The 23978-nt window shown below is 44.9% G+C and overlaps 1 protein-coding gene across 1 annotated transcript in view; it reads left to right on the top strand.

The window, feature by feature from the left end:
• The window catches only part of ELMO1 (engulfment and cell motility 1), a 524906-nt gene that overhangs the window by 480918 nt on the left and 20010 nt on the right, over positions 1-23978 (top strand). The window contains exons 18-20 of the mRNA XM_080817991.1: positions 3189-3352; positions 11267-11379; positions 20578-20685. Of these exons, the coding sequence (XP_080674117.1) occupies positions 3189-3352; positions 11267-11379; positions 20578-20685 (385 nt within the window). The remainder of the gene's footprint in view (positions 1-3188; positions 3353-11266; positions 11380-20577; positions 20686-23978) is intronic.

Raw genomic sequence — 23978 nt, 5'->3', positions numbered from 1 at the left:
GCAAAGCCAGTCTTTCCCTCCACCAACCTCCATTTTGGACTGTATCTCAGCCACTTGCATCCCTTACCCTGGGACCAAGTGCCCCCTTGGCCTCTTCTTTTTTATCCTATCAACTTACTCTTATGAAATGGTCTATATTCACTTCTAAACCGAAGCATAAGTGGTTGTTGGAAATTTAAAAGATTGTCCCACTTATGGATTCTTACATCTAGCAAAAGATGAAAGTCTTAAGCTAGAAGAATTGAAACCTTTAACAGTGGATTTTAAGCATAAAATATAAGTAGGAGCTGAAGAATTTCCCATATCACCATAAGGGATTATCATCATTTCCATGCAAAGGTACAACCATCAGCATTAAATGAAGATGCTGTTTTAAAGTTTTTTCTTATTGAAGTCACTTCATTGTTTCTATCCAGCTTCCTTTTCTTACTTTTCCCCAATCTGGGCAACCTCCACCCCATAAGCTGATACTCCTCTTTGACTTCATTGTATGTATTCGTTGAGATCTTAAGTTGCAAGTGACAGGAATTCCATTCAGTTGGGGAAATAAAGGTTCATGTAACAAACCACCAAACGTCAAGATTGAATTGACATTATGGTTGAGTATAATTTAACTATTATTAACTCTCTCTCTCTCTCTTTCTCTCACACACACACACACACACACACACACACACACACACACACACACATCTTCTATCTAATTTGAATGGAACCAGTCTCATCATCTTCCACTCTCCCACATGTTACGAGACAGTATTATAGTTGTCAGTTTTAGGGGAAAGAGCATGCTCATCTCTGCTTCAAGTCAAGTCAGAAGTCTGGAGAAGGATGCTGATTGGTCAGCTCGGGTCACATGCCCACTTACTAGTGTAATCATTGTGTCCAGTCCTCTGTGTTCTGGTAACTCATCCCTGTGACAGCCACTTAAGAAGCACTTAAGTGTTTCTCCCCTTAAAGTGGGAGCATCCCCTCGCCCTCTTTCCTTATCTATTAAATGAGGAAATTGGAGATGTCTCTGAAACTTTTCCAGCTGTGACCTGATTCTATTTTGAAATTGCTTCTTCATTTTTGGTATTCTAATCGCTCTCTTGGTCTTTCTTACATGTCCTACCTCCCACATGAAGGTCAAGTATCACTGGGAGATGATAATTATCTCCTTGACCCAACTCTGAGTTTCTCTGAATGGGGAGGGGGTCCTGTGATGCCTCCTCATGAAACAGCCAAGTGTTATATAGTTCAGCCTTGACCAAATTTAACCACCGTTTATACCACATGATATAAGATGGTCACAATTTCAAAATTTGTCAAGCATCCCAAATTTAGCATTTTACTTGTGTGAAAAAAGGAAGCAGATCATGTGGAAGGTCACCTGGAAATTTTCCCTGATGCCATTATGCCGGGGGCAGGAAACGATGCTTATGTAACTGGTCCCAATTCAGAGGCGGCCCAGGCTCAAAGGGGTTTGAGGGCTTGTGTGCAGGTTATTCGTCTCTTCCCACAGCACTGAATACTCATTCTCCTTGCAAAACCCTTATGATGTCTTCTCTGAAATGCCCCCCCTCACCTGCCACCAAAGACCAACAGTCCGTCTTCTCTATCACATCCACTCTTCTGTTGTCATGATCATTGCTTACGTCCCATGTCTGGCTCTCTTATTAGACCACTAGTTTACAGAAGGTAAAGGCCATACCTTATTCACCCTTGGATTCCCAGTGCTTCACCCAGTATAGACACATTGTAAGTACTCAGTGATGTTTGTTGTATTGACTTCACAGCTAATGCTCCTCAAGCAACTTTTTATTAATTGCTTCTATCAGTACTATCTGGTTTATGGCAAGCTGGTAACCAACACAGTTAGACTGAAGGACCCAGGTTCTTCGAAACTCCCATGAATCAGAGGACAAGAGGACAGTTGCCTTTCTGTCTTCACATAGCAACCACCCCTGCAAAGGGCAAGCAGGGCGCACATGTCCTTGATTAAAGTAGATCTATCATGGGGGGTACTCAATGTCATAGAACTCAGCTAGAGATGTGTGACCTTGAGTCAGTCCTCAATCTTAAATCTCAGCCTCTTTATCTTTAAAAGTGACCCCAAGTGGCACGGGGTCATGATTGACCATGGCATCATGGTGGCATGATTGACCGTGGAGCCATGTTCGAATCCCAGCTCATTCACCTATCAACCAGCCTTAGCATTCTGAACTAGTCACTTGACATTTCAAAGCCTGTTTCTTCATATGTAAAAAGAATGATGACCACATCTAACTCCTAGATTTGAGTGGATTAAGACAGAGAACAAACATAAAGCTTCCACCGTAGTATCAGGCCCACAGTACATACCTCTGTCAGTGGTAACAGTTATTATTCTCCTCTGCAGTGGAAGATTAAAAAAAGAAGCAGGAAGATTACTACACGTCCCTTGGATGCCTCTGTGTGTTTTCTGGTCTTTTCCTGCTTTATACATTCTGATGAAGACGAATCCACATTAATAGAGGCAATGTTAATTGCCTCCTTGTGGGCTGGACCTGTCCTTAGGCAGCACATTACCATATTCTTTTTTTCTTGAAGCTTCCAATGGGATATGTCTGTTCTATTTAAAAGGCCTCCTTCTTAGTGCCTGGCTCAAGAAGGCAACAGCATGTGCACAGTTTCTGATCCCTCATGTATGTGAACACTCGGGCCTTCACTATGTGGGGAGAGAGTTCTCGGAGGCGTGAGTGTAGGTATCATTTCACGTTTGTTTGAGCCAGTGCCAACCAGACTTCCACAGTTAATTGTGTCTCAGTGATCTTCTTTGGGAAAAAATGGTGGTGATGCAGACTCCTAGCTGTTGCTTGGACTTCTTTCGCTTTCGAAGTTTGCATTATTCTCAGTGTCAGTTTTGGCAGTAGTCCCATAATATGTTGAGCCAATGGAGCACTCCCCCAGCCAGGCCTCCCCCCCACCCCAGTTCCAAGTTCATCAGTCCATCTCTTTCCTTGTGGTTCCAGGAGCACAAGAAAGAGTGAAGGTGTACATTGTGGTTGTTTACTCTTTGGAAAAGCACTCTCAAGACTTGGGCAGAGAGCACAGGGGAAGGGAATCAGGGGTAAGGAAAAGACAGGCAGGGAGCCATTCACTCTCGATCTTTCCAAATGGGCAAGGGCAACCCCCCAGGAAAGTTATGGTCTTCCTTTCATCTACAGGTAATGCAGGTGGTGAAGGAGCAGGTTATGAGAGCTCTTACAACCAAGCCTAGCTCCCTGGAACAGTTCAAGTGCAAACTGCAGAACCTGAGCTACACTGAGATCCTGAAAATCCGCCAGTCTGAGAGGATGAACCAGGAAGATTTCCAGTCTCGCCCGATTTTGTAAGTAACCCCTGAGCTCTGTCTCCTCAGAGGCTCTGACCCGCCATCTCTGGTCTGAAGGCCGATCGCACACAGTGCAGGGGGCCGTGTTGTGAGCTCATTTACAGGAGGCCAACGAAGGACACTCCGGAAGACCTCCGTTCAGTTCATGAAGTCTCAGCCGCTCCCTGAGGACGTCGGCATAGGGGCAGCTGAGGGGACGGTGGGGACAGGTTCCAGCAGCAGGACCTAAACCAGGAAGTGGCCTGGTTTTGGAGGAGTCCCCTGAGAATTTGTAGCCAAAAAGTGTGGGGACCTTTCCTAACACTTGGGATCAGTTTTTTGCCCAGAAAGCTATTTCTTGGTGCCTGCCTTTGAGTGGCAAGATGTTCTGCCCAGAACAGAGCAAGGCCCGCGGGTCATTCAGACACGTTCAAGTAGTGAGTGGAAGGAAGAGAGATGGAGCAGGAGAGAGAGATTCACTTGTCCCTGCCCCGTCTATCGGCTTTGCCTCACCCCGGAGCACCTTGCATCGCCCCCGTCACTATCAGCCCGCAGGCCCAAGGTTGAGAGCACCAGGTCCCCTGATAGGATTTTGCAGGAGGTGTCACTTGCGACAGTCATCCTTTCGTGTGTCTCCATCTTTAGGATGTTCTGAACCTCCAACATGAAGACTATGGTTTGCTCTGTCTTTTCTTAGAACTGGCCTATTTATCTTCCCTTGTCCTTTCCTAAGGGCTAGGTCAGTTCTGGTCCCTTATCATTGATAGGGAAGGAAACGGGCGACAGAGTGGGGGTAAAGAAAGTGTGTGACAGGCATTCTCGTTCCTCCCTCAGAAGACTGCACATGGCTGTGAACTTCCGTACAAAGCCGACGTACAACACAGGTGTCCTCACGACACGAACTCCCTCTCTCTCTGTTTCAGGTTCTTTTTCTTTCTGCCCCTCCTTCTGTCCTTTACTCTTATATATCTGACATTTTGAATGGTTGGCAATTTGCAAAGCAGCCCCTCCTGCTGTTTCATGCCCTCCCATGCGTGCGAAGGAGGTAGGTCTTATTCCCATTCATGGAGCAGGAAGAGTCCAGAGAGGGGAGGCGCCGGGACGTGAACTCCAGCCCACGGATCCCTCAGCTCACGCTTTGTCCAGCCCAGCAGAGCTCCTCTCTGAAGTGCAAGAGTGAGCTGAAGTCTAAAGAAGTTCACAGGTCTGCAGCTCCCTGCTGCATGCCTGCTCCCGGGCCCGGGCAAGCGCCGTCAGAGGCAGCGGAGTGGAAGCGCGGACTTGAGTGGGGTGAAGCTGGGCAGCCGGGGGCAGACAGGCTCCCTGGGCGTCCTTGGCTCCCACCGTGGTGAGACCTGAATCGGACTTGCACTGAGGGCCAGCCAGCTCTACAGCAGGCACTGCCGGGCCTTGGTCCTCAGCCGGAAGGTACAGCTAGGAATACCAAACAGAAAGCCCTTCCGATAGATACTTGACTCCTCAGAGACGCAGTTCCTTTCCTACAGAGAGGGACAGCAGTGCCCCGTCCCATCACGGGGCATATAGCACCAAGATGCTGGCTTTCCAGAGGCTTGTTTCAGCAGATGTGCAAACACACGGAGACTTCATTATGCTTTTGACAGCAGTTCTTAAAACCTAAAGGGAGACTTGAGGAACCACTTCAGTCAAGGCCGACGGATCCCAAATTAATGTTTGACCATGACTTTATTCTAAGTAAGAATGTTAACTGCACATGAAGTGTGAACACTCTGCTTCTGTTTTGGCTTCGTATCTTTATTTCCTAAGGCTCTTCCCATGACGTTCCGACATTCTCCCTTGATTATAAGAAGCTCTTACGTTTGCATTGATGATGGGAAGTGAAGTAATGCAAATATAAAGGAGATCTTCTGTGTGTCCCTGCATTGTCACTCGGCCACGGGCCCGAAAAGCAGCACGGCTCACGGGAGGCCTTGCCGTAGTTGCAATAAAAGCTTCTCAGAAACTATAGCATTTAAAGGGGAGACCATGAGCCAACCTGATCATTATTCCAGCCTCCGACATGGGCAGGTGGGAGCCAGCCTCCAGCTGCTTGTCCAGTGATGTTTTGTCGGTTAGAGTGACCTGCTAGAGAGGAACTCTTGGCAGGATTGGATGAAGCCTAAAGTAAAGGCTGCCGACACAGCTTACAGGACAAACCCACATCAGCAGAGAGAAAGGGACAGCCCACGTATGACGGTTTGCATTCGTTCACTCATTATTTAACAAATACGTCTTGAGCGACTCCTGTCTCCCAGGCCCCGTGCTGCAGACGGACAGACAGCCAGGGACACTTGACCACCCCACCCCCCAACTGTTCCAGGTTGTAAAATTTGCAGGGGAGGGTTAGCCCAGACTGTGCTAGGGTGGAGGAGACACAGGTGGGGCTTGTCATGAGAGCACATGGGACACACTTCTTTCCCAGGCTCGGGAGTTAGGATATTCGAAATTAAGGTAATCTAGTTCAAATATCTAGTTCAAGTTAGCAGACTGGGACAGTGACTTGGCTGGGGCTTGCCTGTTAGTGCGGAGCCCTGCTGTCCATGCCCTCACCTGCCTCTTGACCCCCATAGCGCTCTCTCCACGGCCTGGCTCCGTGTCTGCCGCACACAGCTCAGTGGCAAACGTAAGTGCCCCAGAGATCCTTTGAGACACATGGCTCGTTACTATAAACCGTTTATGTTTCCTGAGGAGAAAAATGCACACTCTGTGTGAGCAAATATTTGGGGAGACCATTCAGTAGGTTGAAGAAGCTGTGTTGTATTTCTTAGCTCTTGACTGAGTATTTCTGAGAGGAGATATTTGTTACTTGCCACTTAGCGTGACTTTGCAGGGGAGATAAATCCTGCCACACAATTAATCTGAGTTAATGGATATAAGAAGCTTGAATAGTCCAAAAACAGGTCATTTAACACTACACTGTGGAGGGAAAGGAGAGATGCAAGGGTAAACACCAAGGAAGCATAGTAGCAAAAGGTAGAAAATCCACACCCAGAGAGCTAACCCATCTGGGATCCGACTCCAAGGCCACGACTTGGAAACGCGGCTCTTTAAACAAGTTACGTAACCCATTCGAAGCCTGTTTTTCTAAGGTCTAAAAAAGAAGGTGATTAAAGTGTCCACATCATTGTGCAGTTAGGAAGATTCAGTGATGTAGTGCCTGAAAAGCTCTTAGCATATATGCTGGCGCATAATATCCACTCAGAGAAATGGTCCCTCTTATCATTAGCTGATAACCAGAATGGGACATGCTGTCACACTGTTGATATGTCAATGGTAAAACTCACCCTATAAATGTATTTTTATATGCCTCGCCTTATCTCAGAAGGCACAGTAGAAGTATAGTGAGAAAGAAAAAGTGAAAACGGGGCCAGAAATCAGGCTAACGCCTACCCTGTTTATCCTCCTCCTCAGTAAAGATTGGCCCAAGCTTTGCATAGGGCCTTCTCTTAGTGAGTGCCAGCAGGATGGTCTGGTCAGTTACAGTTTTCATTGTTCAGTGGACTTGACAAATACTTACCAAATGCCTTCCACATACCGGGTACTGTTTTGTGTGTTGGTGATGCAGCAGTGAAGAGGACAGAAGCGATTCTCACCCTGCAGTGATTGTATTTTAGTGGGGAGACACAGACAATAAACACAGTAAATAAGATTATAGCACGTTAAAAGAGGATAGTGACAATGGAAATATAAAGCAGGATAAGGGAGATGGAGAGCTGGCAGCCCTAAGTAATGCGGTCAGAGTAGATCCCTCTAGTTGGGATGGTAACATTTGAGTTAAGATGTTTAAGGGACTAAGGGAGCAGGTTATTTGTATATTTAAGAGAAGAGTATTCCACTAGAGAGAAACACCAGTGCAAAGGCCCTGAGGTAGGAGTAGGTCCCGGTGCTCAATATGGCGAGAGAAGACTAAGCAAGGAGGAGAGCAATAGGAAGTGAGTCCAGGAAAGTGGCTTGGAGTCGATGATGGAGGGCCTTGATGTGGAGTCAGTGGAGGGTTTTGAGCAGAGGATTGACGTGCTCTGACTTAGGTTTCTAAATGATCCCTCTTGCTACTGTACTGGGAATATTCTCCAGGGAGGCAAGTTTGGAGGCAGGGAGATCAGTAAGGAAGTTATTTCAATAACTCAAGCAAGAGATGATTTGAAGTGATTGAAGTCCCTACTATAGATGGATTTTGAAAATAAGAAACAATGGTATTTCCTGATTGATTAGATAAGAGAAAGAGAGGAGTCAAGGAGGAGTTCACAAATTTGTTGGAGCTGTACAACCAAAGGTGAGAAGGGGGAGAGCAGGTTGGGACAGGGGGTCAGGAGTTCAGCTTTGGACCTGTCAAGTTTGAGGTGTCTGTGAGACACCTGCATCTGGCACGTCTCACAGTTGGTTTGATGAATTTGGAGTTCAACTGAAAGGTTAGAAATATAAATTTGGGGAAGCTGTCAGCATAAAGTTGATATTCAATGTCATGAGTCTATCATATACAGAAGAGAAGAAATACAAGGATTGAATTTGGAGGCTCTCCGGTGTCAAGACAGATCAATTTCCATGAAACAACACTGCCTCTCAGCCCCCTAAGTCTCCACAGAACCTCTAGATCAGGGGGCGGCAAAGTATAGGTAGCTTTTGGGGACAAATCCAGCTCACTACCTGTTTCTGTAATTGGACTTTTATTGGAACACAGCCACGCTCGTGTGTTTACGTAAGTCAACTGCTTTCACTCTACTACGGCAGATCTGAGTAATTGCCAAAGACAGCTATGGCCCCCAGAACCCGAAATAGTTACTGTCTAGCCTTTACAGGAAATGTGTGCCAAAGTCTGTTCTTGGCAGACACCGAGTAGCCACTCAGGGGGGCAGACCATGGGTCCAGGGAGGCAGCTCACCAGTCTAGCGGTGCCTTCTGTCTTCTGTGTGTGGCACTGGCCTCGCTGGCCATGGACCTGGGATTGTCTCTCAGAAACACTGCTGGACCTGGAATTTCTCTTCACACACTCATTTACCCTACCCTCTTTAATCTTCCTTCTTTTATATATTTACAAGGCCTTTAGACAGAATTAGAAGAGTATCTGTCAAAACAAAGGCAGTGAACCCGTGACCTTGGCCTCATTGATCCCAAGCTGAGAATCTCTTTTCCCAGCTGCAGCCCATGGTGTATGATGCTGAGGTCCAACCTCAACCCCAGACACACCATGTAGGTGTTATATATGTTTTCCTAAGATGAGTGAATTTTCTAGCAAGTGGGTCCATTTGCATGGAAAGAAGAGGAAATCACTTAGAAGAAAGAAAGGTTGTCCTCTTTTTCTCATTGCCCGATCATGTTTTGGAGGCCTTTGGGGTTCACAACAAGGAACTCCTACAGCAGCAGATTCACTCACTCTGGTAGTGTGTCCCCAGGAGATGTTTCCATAATGAAGTGTGTCATGATGGGCACATCCGGGTCTTACACTAAGATGTCATAAATCATTGACTAAAATGACTCGGAAATACTTTCAATTATTTCCTCCTTTTGGTCCTCTTCCCTGCATCTTTATCTCCATTTTAATAATTCAACTCTAGCCTACTAAAATGATTATTTATAGATACATCACAACCTAAGACTCAGTGAAATTCCCAAACCCTTTCTCCAATGATTTCTCTATTCCTTAGTGCCATCTAATTCTCTTTGCCCCATGGCCCCGGCTTGGAAGTCAGAAGCAGTGATTTATTGTCACGTGTGGCTGCCCTGGCATCTCCCCCACCTTCTCCTCCTATTCAGAGCAGGGTTCATCAAAGCTGTACTATATTAAGTCCATTGTGCCAAAGCTTAACACTGATAATAAATAGTTTTAGTGATCTGGAAGCCCAAGATGAGACCCTGGAGGTCTGCACAGGAGAGCTGTACAAATGTACCAAGCTACATTATTAGGGCTCAGTCTCCGTATTATGCTTTTTAAGTGTTCAGTTGCAACAGTAGCAAATGACAGAAGGTTTGAAACCATTCAAGTCTAAAATATGTCTTAGCAGAATACTAGCACACCCCGTTAGATAACTGGATCCTTTGATGCGACTTTTTAATTCTCTTTATCTCACATGTAAATAGAAGCAGTTTATATGCAGAAGATCAGGTTCTATGCATAACCCCTATGAGCTGCTTCCCCACCTGTAAAATAGAAATAGCAGTACCCATTTATTAATGTCACAAATATGTCTTCCCAAAACTTGGGGTTTTTTGTTTTTTTGTTTTTTAAAATTTTTATTTCTTTTCAGTGTAACAGTATTCATTGTTTTTGCACCACACCCAGTGCTCCATGCAATCCGTGCCCTCCCTAATACCCACCACCTGGTTCCCCCAACCTCCCACCCCCTGCCCCTTCAAAACCCTCAGGTTGTTTTTCAGAGTCCATAGTCTCTCATGGTTCACCTCCCCTTCCAATTTCCCTCAACTCCCTTCTCCTCTCCATCTCCCCATGTCCTCCATGTTATTTGTTATGCTCCACAAATAAAAGCTTGGGAGTTTTGACGGGGAGCAGGATGTTAACTGAGCTCAAATCAAAGCACTTCCCCAGCATGAGTGCCTTCCCCACCCAGGAGCGGATCACCCTGTGAACACAGGCTGTCTGCAGTGCGGAGCAGGTCCAGAGTTGACGTGGAAACTGACAGACATGCGAGACTTGACTACAGTGAAGTGTGGGTATATGGAGATTTGGCCTGAGGGAAGGAGAGAATACTATCCAAGCAAATTCAGTAATAACCTTGCATTCCTGCCCAGGGCTTACAGAGCTCTTGCACTCACACCATCTCCTCCGGGGGTCACAGCAGTTTCCCAGAAAAGATTCTTATCCCCATCGTACAAGTGGGGAAACTTAGACTTAGATGAGCTACATGAAATGCATGTCAGGGGCAGAGTCTAGATTGAAACCCTAGCCTTCCAAGTTCTAGATCTATGCTTTCATCAATAACATTACTAAGAGTTCTCCCTGTCCAGCATCACCTAGAACAACTCTAGCTTTCCTAGACCCAAAGGCTAGGGCACTGCATAAAATTTCACATGATAACAACGACTGTGCTCTTGGCCTGCGTGTCTCAGTGGGTTAAGCATCTGACTCTTGATCGCACCTCAGGTCATGATCTCAGGGTCGTGAGATGGAGCCCCGCTTTGGGCTTGTGCTCAGCCAGGAGCTGGCTTGTCCCTCTCCCTGCTCCTCTCCCTGCTCGCGCTCTCTCTCTCTCTCTCTCTCTCTCTCTCAAATAAATAAATAAATAAAGTCTTCTTAGAAAAAAAGACATTTAAAAAACATTGTGCTCTGTCCTGGTATCTTTAAGGCATAATGCATCTAACACAAGATTATATTGTATTAGCCTGACTTAGGATGCAAATAATCCCTAATCTATCATCATCCCAGTCTTGGTGGGCTAAAATTGGGGATGGTGTGTTGTTCCCATTTGTAAGTGACACAGTGGAAACCAAAATGTGGTCCTGTGGTTTGCTGTGAAATTAGTAATTACGCGGCTGTCCAATAGTACTCTTTGGTCAGATCACAAATGTAGTCTGGGAGTTTACCTGCTGTAGGGGGGAAGTGTGACCAAAGATTTATTGTCTTAGCAAAGCCAAGTGCATTTCTGCATGAGTTCCTATCTGTGGCTTTGTGAAACAAGGGAAGAAATTTCTCGGGAGACTTCGGTGTGGAAAAACGTCACTGAAGCAGCTGGTGCTTTGGTGGATATTCTGTAAATGTCAGAGAATCTATAGTGTTGTTTTAACAGATAACCCCATCCACTAACGCTTGATAAATAATTCTCTAAAACACCACCTTGGGAGGTATTGGGATGGTTGAGGAAAGATGCAACTTGCACTTCTCTGCCCCAACTGCCCACAAGGCTCTTTTAGCCAGGTGCTGTTCTCAAGGCATGCTGTGTAATACATGTTTGTCCTTCCCAGGGAACTAAAGGAGAAGATTCAACCAGAGATCTTGGAGCTGATCAAACAGCAACGCCTGAACCGCCTCGTGGAAGGGACCTGCTTCAGGAAACTCAACTGCCGGCGGAGGCAAGGTAGTGTGTCTGGGACCACTCTTCTCCCAGCTAGGGGAACCAGTGGCATGCTCCCTGGGGAATCACAGGCCATGGGTGCTGGTTTAAGGGTAGGCCTTGCAGCACTGGACTCAGAACGGGAATAAGTAAGTTCTGACTCCCGGGAAGTTCTGACTCCCCATGAGTACCCAGGGAAAATCAAAGAATTACCAGAAGACCTATGGAACTGAAAAGCCACCTGAGCTATTCAGTGCCACAAATCTGCTGGTAGGTGTTCAAGAACAGCCAACATGTATCAAGAGCTTACCGTTTACTAGACTCTCATTTCACTTATTTTAATGCATTTCCTCCTCCTGGTAACCCTGTGATTATACCCACTTCATAGATAAGGAAACTGACACCCTGAGGAGTTAAGTAAGTTGACCAAGTAAGTTGTGGAAGAGCAAGGATTCATATTCCGGCAACTCTATGGCCCTGACTTTCATTTTATTTTTACTTTATTTAAAATATTTTTCTACGGTCCTTAGTTCTACAGTTGGATTTCATCTTGGAATGTCCAGCATGGATGGTCCTAATGCTCAAATCCCCATACTGATTCCCTTCTAGGTGAAAATTACTTTTTCTGGAGATATAAATAACATTGAACCCAGGTGGGATAGAATCGGTTTTCATAATCTTGTGAGAAGAACTTCTGAATTGTCTCAGGGAATTTTAGTCCCAAAATACCATGTCAAAATGGGAGCCGATGGACTAGTTCCAGTAGGCAGGAGACACTCCCAGCTGTTTCTCAGTCAGGGAAGTAAAGTCCTTCAATTTCTTTCTTCTTCTGTTGACAGGCTGATTGCAAAGTTGCAGGGTTCATACTGTCCTATAAACAAACAGAAAATAAAACCAAAAAATAGGGTCTGAGGAGAGGTGACAAGATTGAGGGATAACCAGGAACAAGCATAAGCGGTAGCAAGTCTACCAAGAAAAACATATGGCCCAGGAGAAACTCTAGCAGATATTTTTGAAAACCAATGGACGCTGTCCTCAGATGCAGAGCTCAGCCACTAATGACAAACATAATTTCGTATTTATGCCGAGCCCATCCCCCTGGCCATTTACTTTAATAACTTTGTGCTGAATATCGAGTAAATTCAAATGATTTCAAGTAATATGGTTAAAAATCATATTAAGGAACTTCCAAAGACAGAACTTCCTTGAGAAATGAAAGTGTAGGTTGTTCCCAGAGGATGGCAATCTATGGCACTGAACTTCATAAGGGGCCTCAGGGGAGAGGACAATGGGCAGAATAATAATAATAAGAGCTGAGTTCCAGCTGGGACTGAGAAAGGCTTGTGCTGGGAGAGCAGTGGAAGGAGGAGTTTCTTCCTTTCTCACCTCATTCCTTGCATGGGACATCGTGATCAGGGCGAATGCTTTTCCAGAAGATAGTATGGCATGGTGGTAAGGACAAGAGCCCTGGGGCCACATGAAATAGGTGCACTCCTGCCTCTCCCCCTGACCAGTTGTGCGACTGTGGGCAATCTCCCCATCAGAAATGGGATAAAAATACCTGTGACCTAAAGTCAGCGTAAGGAGGGAAGCTGATCATGAATGTAGCTCTCAGAAAGCCCCAACAAAGTGTAGCGGCTACTCTTCTAGGAGATTGTGTAGGAAAAGAGCAATGATCTAGGAGTGAATGGACTTGGCTCTAGGCTTTACAACTCTAAGTGACCAACTGAATGCCTTTAGGCAGACACATGACCTCTCAGGGTTACAATTTCCCATCTAATAAGTGAGAGAATTGGACTAGATGATCTCTTAGCTCAGTTAGCCAGATAGTCGATTCTATGCTTGATCTCTTCATCGCCTTTGGAAAAATCAATAGTCAGGACATACTGCTCCCGTAAGATGATTTATCAAGTTTTTATTTACTTGGCATTGGGCAAAGGACATGGAAGTGGGAGGAGGGGTGGGGGGAGATGGCACATGGATACCTACCATCCAACATCTCCACTGATGTCCAGCTAGAATCCTCCAGAACGTAATTCAAAGAACTCAACTTAACATTCCAGTCTATTTTACCACAAGTCTCCCCTTTCTAGTCTGACGTGGATAAGATTCTACTAGAATAATTCTGTTTCCAGATATAATAATGACAGTCTTTTGGCTAAAGAAGTATTAGCCCATAAGTTGCAAATTTTTCCCATTTTTAAAAAATGAATTACCTAATGAACAAAAAACTATTAGCACCTAGATTATAAATTTATTAGTTAAGCTCCCTAGGGAGCCTGGCCATCTGTGTTTAATACAAAATCATCCTTCGAGTGCAGAAAGGAAAGCTTTTTGGTGTTGTGCAAGTGGATTTAAAATCTGGTGACTAGATCTGTGTGCATAAAAGTAGGGATTCAAAGCCAACTGTGATGAAATTGGTTTCCTATCACCCCATCAAAACGTTCCACTTAGATTTACACAGATTAATGAGGACATGATGTAAAATCATTTTTTAAAAAAGATTTTATTTATTTATTGGAGAGAGACAGTGAATGAGAGCATGAGCAGGGGAAAGGGCAGAGGGAGAAGCAGGCTCCCCCACTGAGCAGGGAGCCCGACACAGGGTTCCATCCCAGGACCCTGAGATCATGACCTGAGACGAAAGCAGACACTGAACTGACTGAGCCGCCCAGACGCCCCCGTAAAATCATTTTAATCCCTTCAAAAGAGGTGCACTTCCACAGGAGCTCTCAGAAGGGAACAGCCACGCGCCCTCCCAGGGTAGAGAGCAAGTACACCGTGAAGGAATGGCGGCCACCCTCCGTTTAAGCTTGTTCAACAGTAAGTCACATACAGAAGAGTCGATTTAAGTATTAGCTGTACGGGAGATGAGCAGAAAGAGATTTCCATGCCCCAGAACCAGAAAGCGGGGAGCAGACAGAGTCTTTTGCCACACCACATTTGGCTAGAAGACCCGAGTTCATACCGACCCATCATTCTGCCCGCCTCCCGTGCAGCTCTGCTACTTGGTTAGACTGATGTGGATATTCGCAAATCTGAGTTTCTAAGAATTCTGGCCACATTAGAACTTGGAGGCAGTAAGTCACGTGAGACACCTCCAACGGCATTCAAGCCTCCGCTTCCCTGCTCCATAGCTGTCTGGCCATGGGCCGCCTACTAGATCTCTCTATACTCCTATTTCCTCATCTGTCAAATGATGTCCATTGTAAGTAAAGGTTAAACAAAATCCTGCATTTATGGCACTCAGTAGAGTGCTTTTGCACATTGTCGAACATACCTTAGTAATATATAGCATGAATTTTAGCTTGTAGATCCTCAGAATATAGGTTTTTAAATGCAGGTGGGAGAGTGGCAAAGGAGGTTACGTACCAACCTCACTCCATTCTGTTCCCACCACAGAGTACCTAAGGCTTCTGCCCAGACTCCTTAACAGTGACATAGCATAGAGTGCCTTGCTTCTGGGTCCCCTGGGCTTCTGCGGGAATGAATTCAGATGAAATTCCAGAAGTGGACTATGGTAGGGCCATTATTTCCATCGTGAGAATCTGCAGGATCAGGAACTGTTTCCTATTTTCCTTATATCTCAGAGATTACAGACTTTCGGAATGCTTCGTGTTGAACAGTCTTGATAAGAGCCCAGGGTAACACACTGGAGAGTCGTTACAAGAAATGATAGCATGAAACTTTTGCTTCTCATTGAAAATATTGTCCATTTTCTTGGCCAGCGTCCCTTCTCTAAGCACTAACACGACAAACTTAATTTGGAACTCGGATGTGAGCAAAGGCTGTGCCCCGAGCAACTGGCTTGCTTCCTTCCTGCTGCCAGGGGTGATCTACGTTACCTTGGTCTCTCCGTGCACTCAGAAAACCTAGAGCTGAAGGTATATTCAGGCAAAATGACCAATTGGATGCTTGTTAGGAACAGGCTGTTTCTTCCTCTATCCTTGATTGAAATTTTCATTTAATATTTAATTAAACCTTATCATAGCTCATGTTGGAGGGCACGTGTTGCATGGAGCACTGGGTGTGGTGCATAAACAATGAATTCTGGAATACTGAGAAGAAATTTCTAAAAATAAATTAATTGATTAAAAAATTAAATATACTTAATTTTTTAAATCCACACATATTTTCAGAGGAAGAAAATCCAGTTGATTTTCAGGGACAGAGCACTTTCCAGTACCTCAAAATAAGATATTCTATATACATTTTACTCAGATAATAATTACCGTTACTTAACAAAAGAAGAATAGGGATCCCTAAGGTTCTTACAGATTGGCCGAAGACGCTTAGCTCCTGTGTGAGGGCCTGGTGGGGAGCCCAGGTCTGTATGATTCCAAAGCAGCAGTTAGGCTAAACCATCTTTAAAAGGATTTGGGGCTCTAGACTCATCTTCTGTTGTGAAAGGAAGCAGCAGATTGCAGGGAGCCAGAATTCGGAATCAGAACCATCTCTCGTTCTAAAGATTATCCAGTGAAATGAGGAAAATTTGGAAGGCAGAATGACCTCTGTCTCTATCTATACTCCTTCCCTTCCTTTACTGGACCAATAGAGCAATCTGGTATCTCATCATCTCAGAGAAGACATTTCCCCTTAAAAACATTGCTGGGGTCCCTCATTATGACTTGGAAAGCTTCAAGCCTAGGCAGGAAAAAGACCTAAACACGCTAAAGATATTGCACATTTTAGGTTAACCTAGGAAAGCTCCAAAATCCGAATGCAAGTGCCCTAATATTTTACTTTAGTAAAGGCCCCCTGCTTCCCAAACACTAGACTCTAAGGTCCCCCTGGGCCAACAGCTACCTGCCAACGGGGGGTTTTGCACCCAAAACAAAGATGTCCCCTTTAGTCCCCGGCAGAGCCGATCAACACTCCATTCTTGCTGTGCCCTGTGCCTCACTGACTCACCCAACATTTCCCACTCAACAATGGTAGCTGGTATCCAGCTTGCTCGACCCCCTGAAGTCCTGCTGGCCAGCCCCAAATGTGTCTCCAGACTTGATGCTGAGGACTAACAGTCAGTCGTATGGTTGAAGATAGCTACCTATGGTTTATTTATTTGAAATTAAATAAAATTTAAAACTTCATTTCTTACTATTGGATAAGTATCTGTGGAGTATTTCTGTCATTGCAGAAAGTTCTATCAAACAGAGCTGTAAGAATTACAATTGTCAGCGGTTATTAGCTCCGTAATGATCTATGTGACATTGGGAATAGCTTTAATCAGCCCTGGAGACCTTCTTACCAGGCTTGTGAGCTCTGAAACCAGCTTTTCTCTCTGATCCTGCACACATACACACACACACACGCGCGTGCACACGCATGCCTGCACGCCCACCCACATGCACTCATACAGAGACAGACCGAGACGTGAAGCACAAAACTGTCTCCATCTTGTCAGTTTTTGAATTTGGAGAATGAAGAAATGGCTATTAACGTGCTAACACTCGTAATTGACTGAAAGACCCTTATATTAACTCCTGTTTATTCTTTAAATGCTAGTAAACAATCTTTGATAATGTTCTCCCTGCTTCCTGCTAATTGCTTTTAGTGACACAATCCACTCATTCATTGCCCAGAGGGATTGAGGAACTAGTAACATCATGCTGGGGTTTGAAAAGAAATACACATTTTTCTTACCCTAAAAGAAACTGCAAATCAAACTGCTGCTGCTGGCTGACACGGAAATTGTCTCATGCAACGAGCTGGTGCCTTTTGTTGCTGGGAGCTAGCTGTCCTCTACCGCAGCTCCCCGTTTGAGACAGACACGCACAAGTTACAATGCTGCTAAACCCTCCCAGAGCTAATGACTCCAGCCTTTATCCCGAAGAAGATACTGTCATGGTATCCTCCCATCTGCTTAGGAGTCAAAACAGCCTCCCTGAGACCTCCCAGCCCTGTCTCCAGTCCATCCACGACTTCCTGTTTGATGGGGAGGAAGGAACGGAGCCATCACTTCCATTAATGACGTCTGGATCTTTTTGCTCTCTCCCACTGTAGCAGTAGCCTGAGAAAGAGAAACTCCTAGAGGACAGGAGAGGAGTCAGACAGAGGGAGGAGGAAATTCCGTCAGCCGGGTGCTAGATATCATCATGGCAGGGTTCTGGAAGGCCTTTTGTGTCTCTTTTCAGCGAACATCTACTGCAACGTTGCGTACATGATAGTTGCTTTGCCTCCAGGAACCCTGATAAAGAGCCACCGTCCTCTCTCGTAGTCTCTGACTGGAAGAATGCACCGCCCAAGGGACCCTCACTGTTCCTGTTTTTCCCGGCAGTATAGTCAGAATTGTTGAGTCCCTGGGCCTATTTCCCAAACCTGGGAAACAAGGGTTTCCACCATGTTTCTCTCAGTTGCCACCAAAAACCAAGGGAGTTCCTCATCCTTGAACTTCTTGGCTCTGTCTCTAATGTCTGCCTGTCACCCTGATGACTTTTTGCTGTACCCAGTAGGGTGCCGTGTGCCGGCCATGTAGGCACTCTGCAGATATTCACTGCATAAGGAAATGTCCCTTGAAAGCATACGCAGCGGAAATTTTTGAAGTCTTACAAAAGAATATAAATTGTGCATTTTACTTCACAGCGTATCTGTTTGTACCACTTAAATTTTGTGATGCTCCCCAGTGTCCTGAGAATGGTTGATCTTTGATGGCATCATATTGGCCCTTGGGCTTTAGGTTGCTACCATTATCCGTAGAGATTTTCCTACCTTACGTAGTGAGGGATCCCTGTAAAGAACAGCTTGGGCCCTTATTCAGAATAAGACCAGTGTGTCCCAGTACAAGGAAGGACTTCCTTGCTGGTTTTCTGCGACGCTTCCCTTAGCTAATAATCCCAGTGCTGAGGTATCAGCGGAAGGAGGCTACATAGTAAAGCTCTCCAGGGGGCTTTGTGCAGTCTCTGCAGTCCATCTAGATGAGGTGAAAAGCTCCCATTAGGAAGGAGGAACTGGCACGGCCTGTCATGCAGGCCCCCCAAGAGCACTGTGGGTGCTCATGGCCAAAGTACTGCCTGCTCCTTTGGACTTCACAGTTCCTATTGTGAATCACGAGTCTGATTCCCAAATGTGTTCGCCTCCTGGAGAATGGGTGATCACATGTTTGCCTAATTGAAATGACTATCGAGTATTCAGGGAGTAACTTTATTTTCTCCCTTTGAAATAGTCTCCCAGGAAAGTGACATGTGTTGTATGTATAGATATAATAACATAATTTTTTAAATTGAGCAATGCCGATGTTTCCCTAGCCACCAAATAACTTTTCCTTTCCTCTCCAGTTTTTCCAGCAGACTTCAGATTCTTTTTAAATTATATGGATTGCCATATTCTGACTACATTCAAGAATTCCCAAACCCTGTTTGTAGATGAGGAAGATGGGAATCACAGAGGCATTTTGCTTTTGTGGATCACGTTTCAGTGTTTGCTTTGTTCATTGTGTGGCTTTTACTTCCTTTTTAACACTTTCTTTTCTATTAAAAGAATTCTAGTTAAGACATAAGTTTTGCAGTGAAGGCAATTTTAGATAGGAAACCACTTTCTTTACAGCGTTATGGAGCACCTTCTAATCAGAGTAGTTTCAAAACAATACATTTGTAGACACAGTAATGAGGTGACTTGACCAAGGCCACCATGTTCCCCAACTACATAACTGCACAGACGGCCTTACAGGTAGGTCATACATAGATGCTTTCAAGGTCATATATGCTCTGGGTCTTAAGCATTTTGGCCAAATCCCTTTGGGTCCTCGTTTATCAATTTAGCGAACACCAATTGTGTTACTCCTATGTGCAGGCACTGTGCCAAGGGATTGAGACAGTGCCATTATGAAGATAGGGGCTGTCATTAGAGAGCCCTGACTTCTCTACACTGTCTGAGCTCATGAGTATCCTGAGTCCTCTTCCATCAGTAATCATTCAGAGTACACCTGCTAGGGCAAATTGCTTACCTGGAGTTTGTGACAAGTAATGAGAAGTACCAAGATGCTTCACATGGGGGCACCCATAATCAAGGAAGATGCTAGGGCAGCTAATAGGATGGGGACAGCCCTGATAGCAGTAGTAACCAGAGAGGGCTTCCTGGAGGAGGAGACATCTAAGCATGGCCTTGCTTGAGAACTTCACAAACATTGCTGTTACAATTTAAGCTCCTTATCTATAAAAAGTGCTTTTTTCCTCCTTATTCCTTCATCACAGGCTTATTCAGATATTTCTTATTACATTGGAATGCAGAGCAGGTTAAGTTGAGGGAGTTATTTATAAGAATGACTCATGATGTACTGTATGGTGACTAACGTAACATAATAAAAAAAATTAAAAGAATGACTCTTAAGGCCCCAGTCATGCCTATTTCTTTGTTTTTGTCATAATTTTTATTTTTTTAAATTTTTTTTAGTTTCAGGTGTACACCATAGTGATTCGATACTTAAATATATTACAAAAAGGTCACCACAGTAAATGTACCTACACTCCGTCGCCGTACAAAATTGTTACCAGGTTACTGATTATATTCCCTGTGCTATGCATTACATTCCCGTGTCTTATTCATTTTATAACTGGAAGATTGTACCCCTTAATGCCCTTCTAGTCATGTCTATTTAGAGAACTAAACTCTAGGAATCAGAGAGGAGACGATCATGAATATCCTCGTCCTTTGGATAAATCCCTGAGTTATTTGGATGATTTCCTCATGAAGTCCACCCCTTGTGTCTAACACTAGAATAACAATTCGTTCCTGGATTAATTTGTGTGTATTGGCCCCAGGGGTGGGGTTCTGGTACACCAACTAAGATATGGCACACAACCATGTCAACTGTCTTAACCTCAAAGAAGAATGTGGAAGCAGAAGAGAACCAAGAAAGCTGGTTTTTCTGCATCTCCCTCCCCACTTTTGCCAGGCCTATGTGGACAAGGAATAATTCCCATAGTCATTACAGATACTGATGAAATAACCCTCTGGAAGCCACCCCTGCAGAAAACCTGGTGCCATTATTCCTGAAGGGTTTAATAACCTCCCCAGTGATTAGCAGGACAGTGCTAACTAAAGATCAAAATCAAAAGGGGACTTACTGCCCAGAGCTCTAGAATTCATTCCTTCCTGAAGACCTAAAATCAAATGCATTGCTTGCTCTTTCAGGCAAGACTCTTAGGAAATAAAGATGTCGATATTTTTGGAAATCAGAATCACTTACCTTACAAATTGTGTGTGTGTGTGTTTTTCCCCCCTCAGACAAATTTTGGTACTGTCGACTTTCACCCAACCACAAGGTCCTACATTATGGAGACTTGGAAGAGAGTCCTCAGGGAGAAGTGCCCCACGATTCCTTACAGGACAAACGTAAGTGGCTCTCTTGTATAGGAAGATTGAATTTGGGTAGTTGGTTTTGCTTCCTGAAACACTCAGAAATATCTACTCTCCATTACATTCTATTGGCAGCTAACTATTCCCTGAAATACTTATTATTATTTGTATTTATTTGCTGTTTCTGTATTATGTTTTAACCTGCATGTTTTGAAGAGCCAGTAATTTGCTAACTTTTTTAGCCTGACATCAAACCAGCTTCTAGGTTTTTAGACAGGAATAAGTGTACAAATTAAACCAGGTGTTATGGAAACATTAAAATACACCAGGGTGATGAATTAATTTGGAAGAGAAATGAGATAAAATGAACATAACCTCAGAGGATATCCCAGGTAGAGAAACCAGAGTGAGAAAACAAATAAAAACACTTTTAGAGAGCCTTCAAAAGTCACATTGGCCCTGCATGAGTCATATAAGTGTGTCCCAGACAGAATCCTTACCCCCCAAGCCTCAGCGCCTTCCTGCTCGTCACACCAAGGCCCACAGAAATCAGCTCTGGATTGACTTCCTTGCAGCCACAGCCACCAAAGGCAGCAAGTCACCACAAGTGAGAAATTCCTGATACATTCGGACTCTGCACTGACATATTAGATGGACAGCCTGGAACATTCTCTCTTCCTCCAGCTTCAAAATGGAACAATCTGGTTTTCGTAGAGTCATTTAGTTCAGAAAACACTCTTGTTTGCTATCACAGGAGCACTGCCTCCCCGGCCCACATTATTGGCCCCGGTAGTGGGAGGAGCAGGGAATCTGAAAGGTGCAGGTGCAGAGTCCGGGGCAGTGTCTGTGTGTCCCTACTGTGGCAGCATCTGCCCGTAATGAGGACCCTCTCTTCAGGTCTCAGAAAGCCTTCCCCATTCCACCATGGACAAGCTGGACCAGTGGTTCTGAGGGTGGTCCTTGGGCCATGAGCAGCATCTCCTGAAAACTTACTAGAAATGCAGATTCTCCAGCCTCATTTCTAGTCCTCCTAAATCAGAAACTTGGAAAGGGGCCAGCAATCTCTGTCTTCACAGACTCTCTAGGCAGTTCTGAAACTTACTCAAAATGAGAACCCCTGAGCTAGACACTGTCTGCTACTCTTCTTTTCGTGGTGATTTCCGAAAGTTGGCTTCACCAGTGAGTAAATATTTCAGAAGAACAAAAAAAAGTGATTTGACAGTAGCTTGACAACTTTTAATTTGGGCCCCCCCCCCAAAAAAAGTCTATTAAAAAATGAGATCTAACTAAAATTTAATATCACATTCCTTTCATTAAAAAGGAGGCTCTTGATCATGAAAAACAATAAGAAAGACCTGAGACCTAATCTTGGAATATAGGACAGTCCCATCTACTAAATTAAATTAGCTTTATTAAAAACTCACAGCTGTGTCTTCATTTTCCTCTGTTTGCTATTAACTAGTGAAAACTCACTGGTGAAACCTCCCTCATGAACTTGGAATTGTCCAGAGGCCAGCAGTTTGGAATCGCTGCTCTACGGTGGTAAAAGGAAGAGTTAAATGTTGCCGTTGCTCAAGGCAAACAGGATTTCTATGCAGTCTTCCATAGTCTTGTTCTTAACCTGACCAGGAGATAGGGAAAGTGGTGTGGGGAGAACATACACACACACACACACACACACGCACACACAGAGCTTGATTAATTTTTTTTTCCCCACGTGGGCCAGTGAATTGGCTCTCCCACTCACTGGACATACTATTTATCCCCATATTTTTAGGGATATAATCCTATTCTCAGTCCGCAGATAGACATTGATTGGCATCATTTGCAGGTTTTATATGCAGCACTCCCCTTCTAGCTAGTTCTGTTGCTTAGGAGATTGGTAGCCCTGCTCCTGGAGAAGGTCAAGGCGCAGACAGCTCCCGAGCCTTGTAGGGGCAGCTCCTGGACTTGCTGGCAGGGTGAAAGTAACTAGCTATAAACCCGGAGTGCCAAAGCCAGGGAGAACCAGCTTGCCAGGGTGGTCGCGGAAATGCAAGGTCAGAGCTGCAAATCTCCGAACAGCTTTTGGTGGTGACCACGGATTGATGCTGGTTCTGGGAAAGGGTTACAGTGGTCCCTTCTGACAATGGCTCCAAAAACTCTAGCCTGCCCCTTCCTCTGCAGCCTTTGAAACTCAGTACTTGAGAGTTCAAAAGAACTGCTCCATGAACAGCTTACCCATTGCAGGATAAACCAGGACTGCGTACCTGTACAGCTGTATGCATGTGGAAGGGTATGTGTGTGTGGGTGTGGGTGTGTGTGTGTGTGTTGGTGAGACTGTATCTTTATGCATGTGGGAGCCAGGGAGGGCATGTATTCATGTAAAGAAGTAAAATGGACCTGATATGTGCCTGGGATGAGCAGGCCCCTGCTTAGGAAACTCAAGTTGGTTTGCATTTAATTCCAATTCCGCATTCTGCCCATCTTCTTAGAGCCCTTAGAAGTCATAAACCTTGTTCCACTAGAAAAATGAAATGTTCCTTTAATTAATATCAAGTGCCATCACTCTTGCCATGTACGGTTGCCCTCTCCTGAGACCACGGGGGAAATTGTCTTCCGCCCCTTGAGTTAATCAGTGCTGAATATTGAGATATTGATGAATCAAAGAGTAAAATTGAATCTTCTTAATGCAGAGAGGATGAGTGGAGATTGAGGGCCTCTCCTTAGCTGTTGTCACCCCTAAAGGTTTAGGAAATCTCTTCTCGTATTACTCCTGTTTAGCAGGAGATACACCCCACATCCCAGTCTCCACGTTTACGGGCTCTCATCACCCGCACTAGACACTAGACTCCGCAACTTTCCAGCCGTGCCCCAGGCCCCTCAGCGCTGCCCTTTGAAGGAATCTAGGCCAGAGCTCCTCTCTCCCACATCAAAGGGGACAGGGAGGAGAAGGCTCACCCCCTCAGAGGGCGATTGAGCCTATTACAGAGGATGGGAGGAACAGCTGAGACAGCAAACCAAAGTGGGCAATTTGGGTCACGGAAGCACGCTGAATAATTCAGGTCCCTCAATCCAAAGAGAAAATTAACTTTGATTATTGATAACGAGAATAATTGTGATCAATATTTATTGAGTGCTTACTGTATGCCAGGCGCTGTTCTAAGAGCTCTACATAAATTACCCTCTCACCAACCTAGAGAGGTAGACATCATTGCCCTTCTTTTACAGATAAGGAAAGTGAGGTACAGAAAAATTTAAACAACCTGTTCAGGGTCCCATGGCTAGTAAGCAGTAGAGCAGAGATCTCTGCGACCATCCAGCTCCATAGCCGTGGCTTTTACCCACGA

This window comes from Martes martes (assembly GCF_963455335.1).
Source record: "Martes martes genome assembly, chromosome: 11".
Classification (NCBI taxonomy): domain Eukaryota; kingdom Metazoa; phylum Chordata; class Mammalia; order Carnivora; family Mustelidae; genus Martes; species Martes martes.
This window is presented reverse-complemented; position numbering and strand designations above follow the sequence as displayed.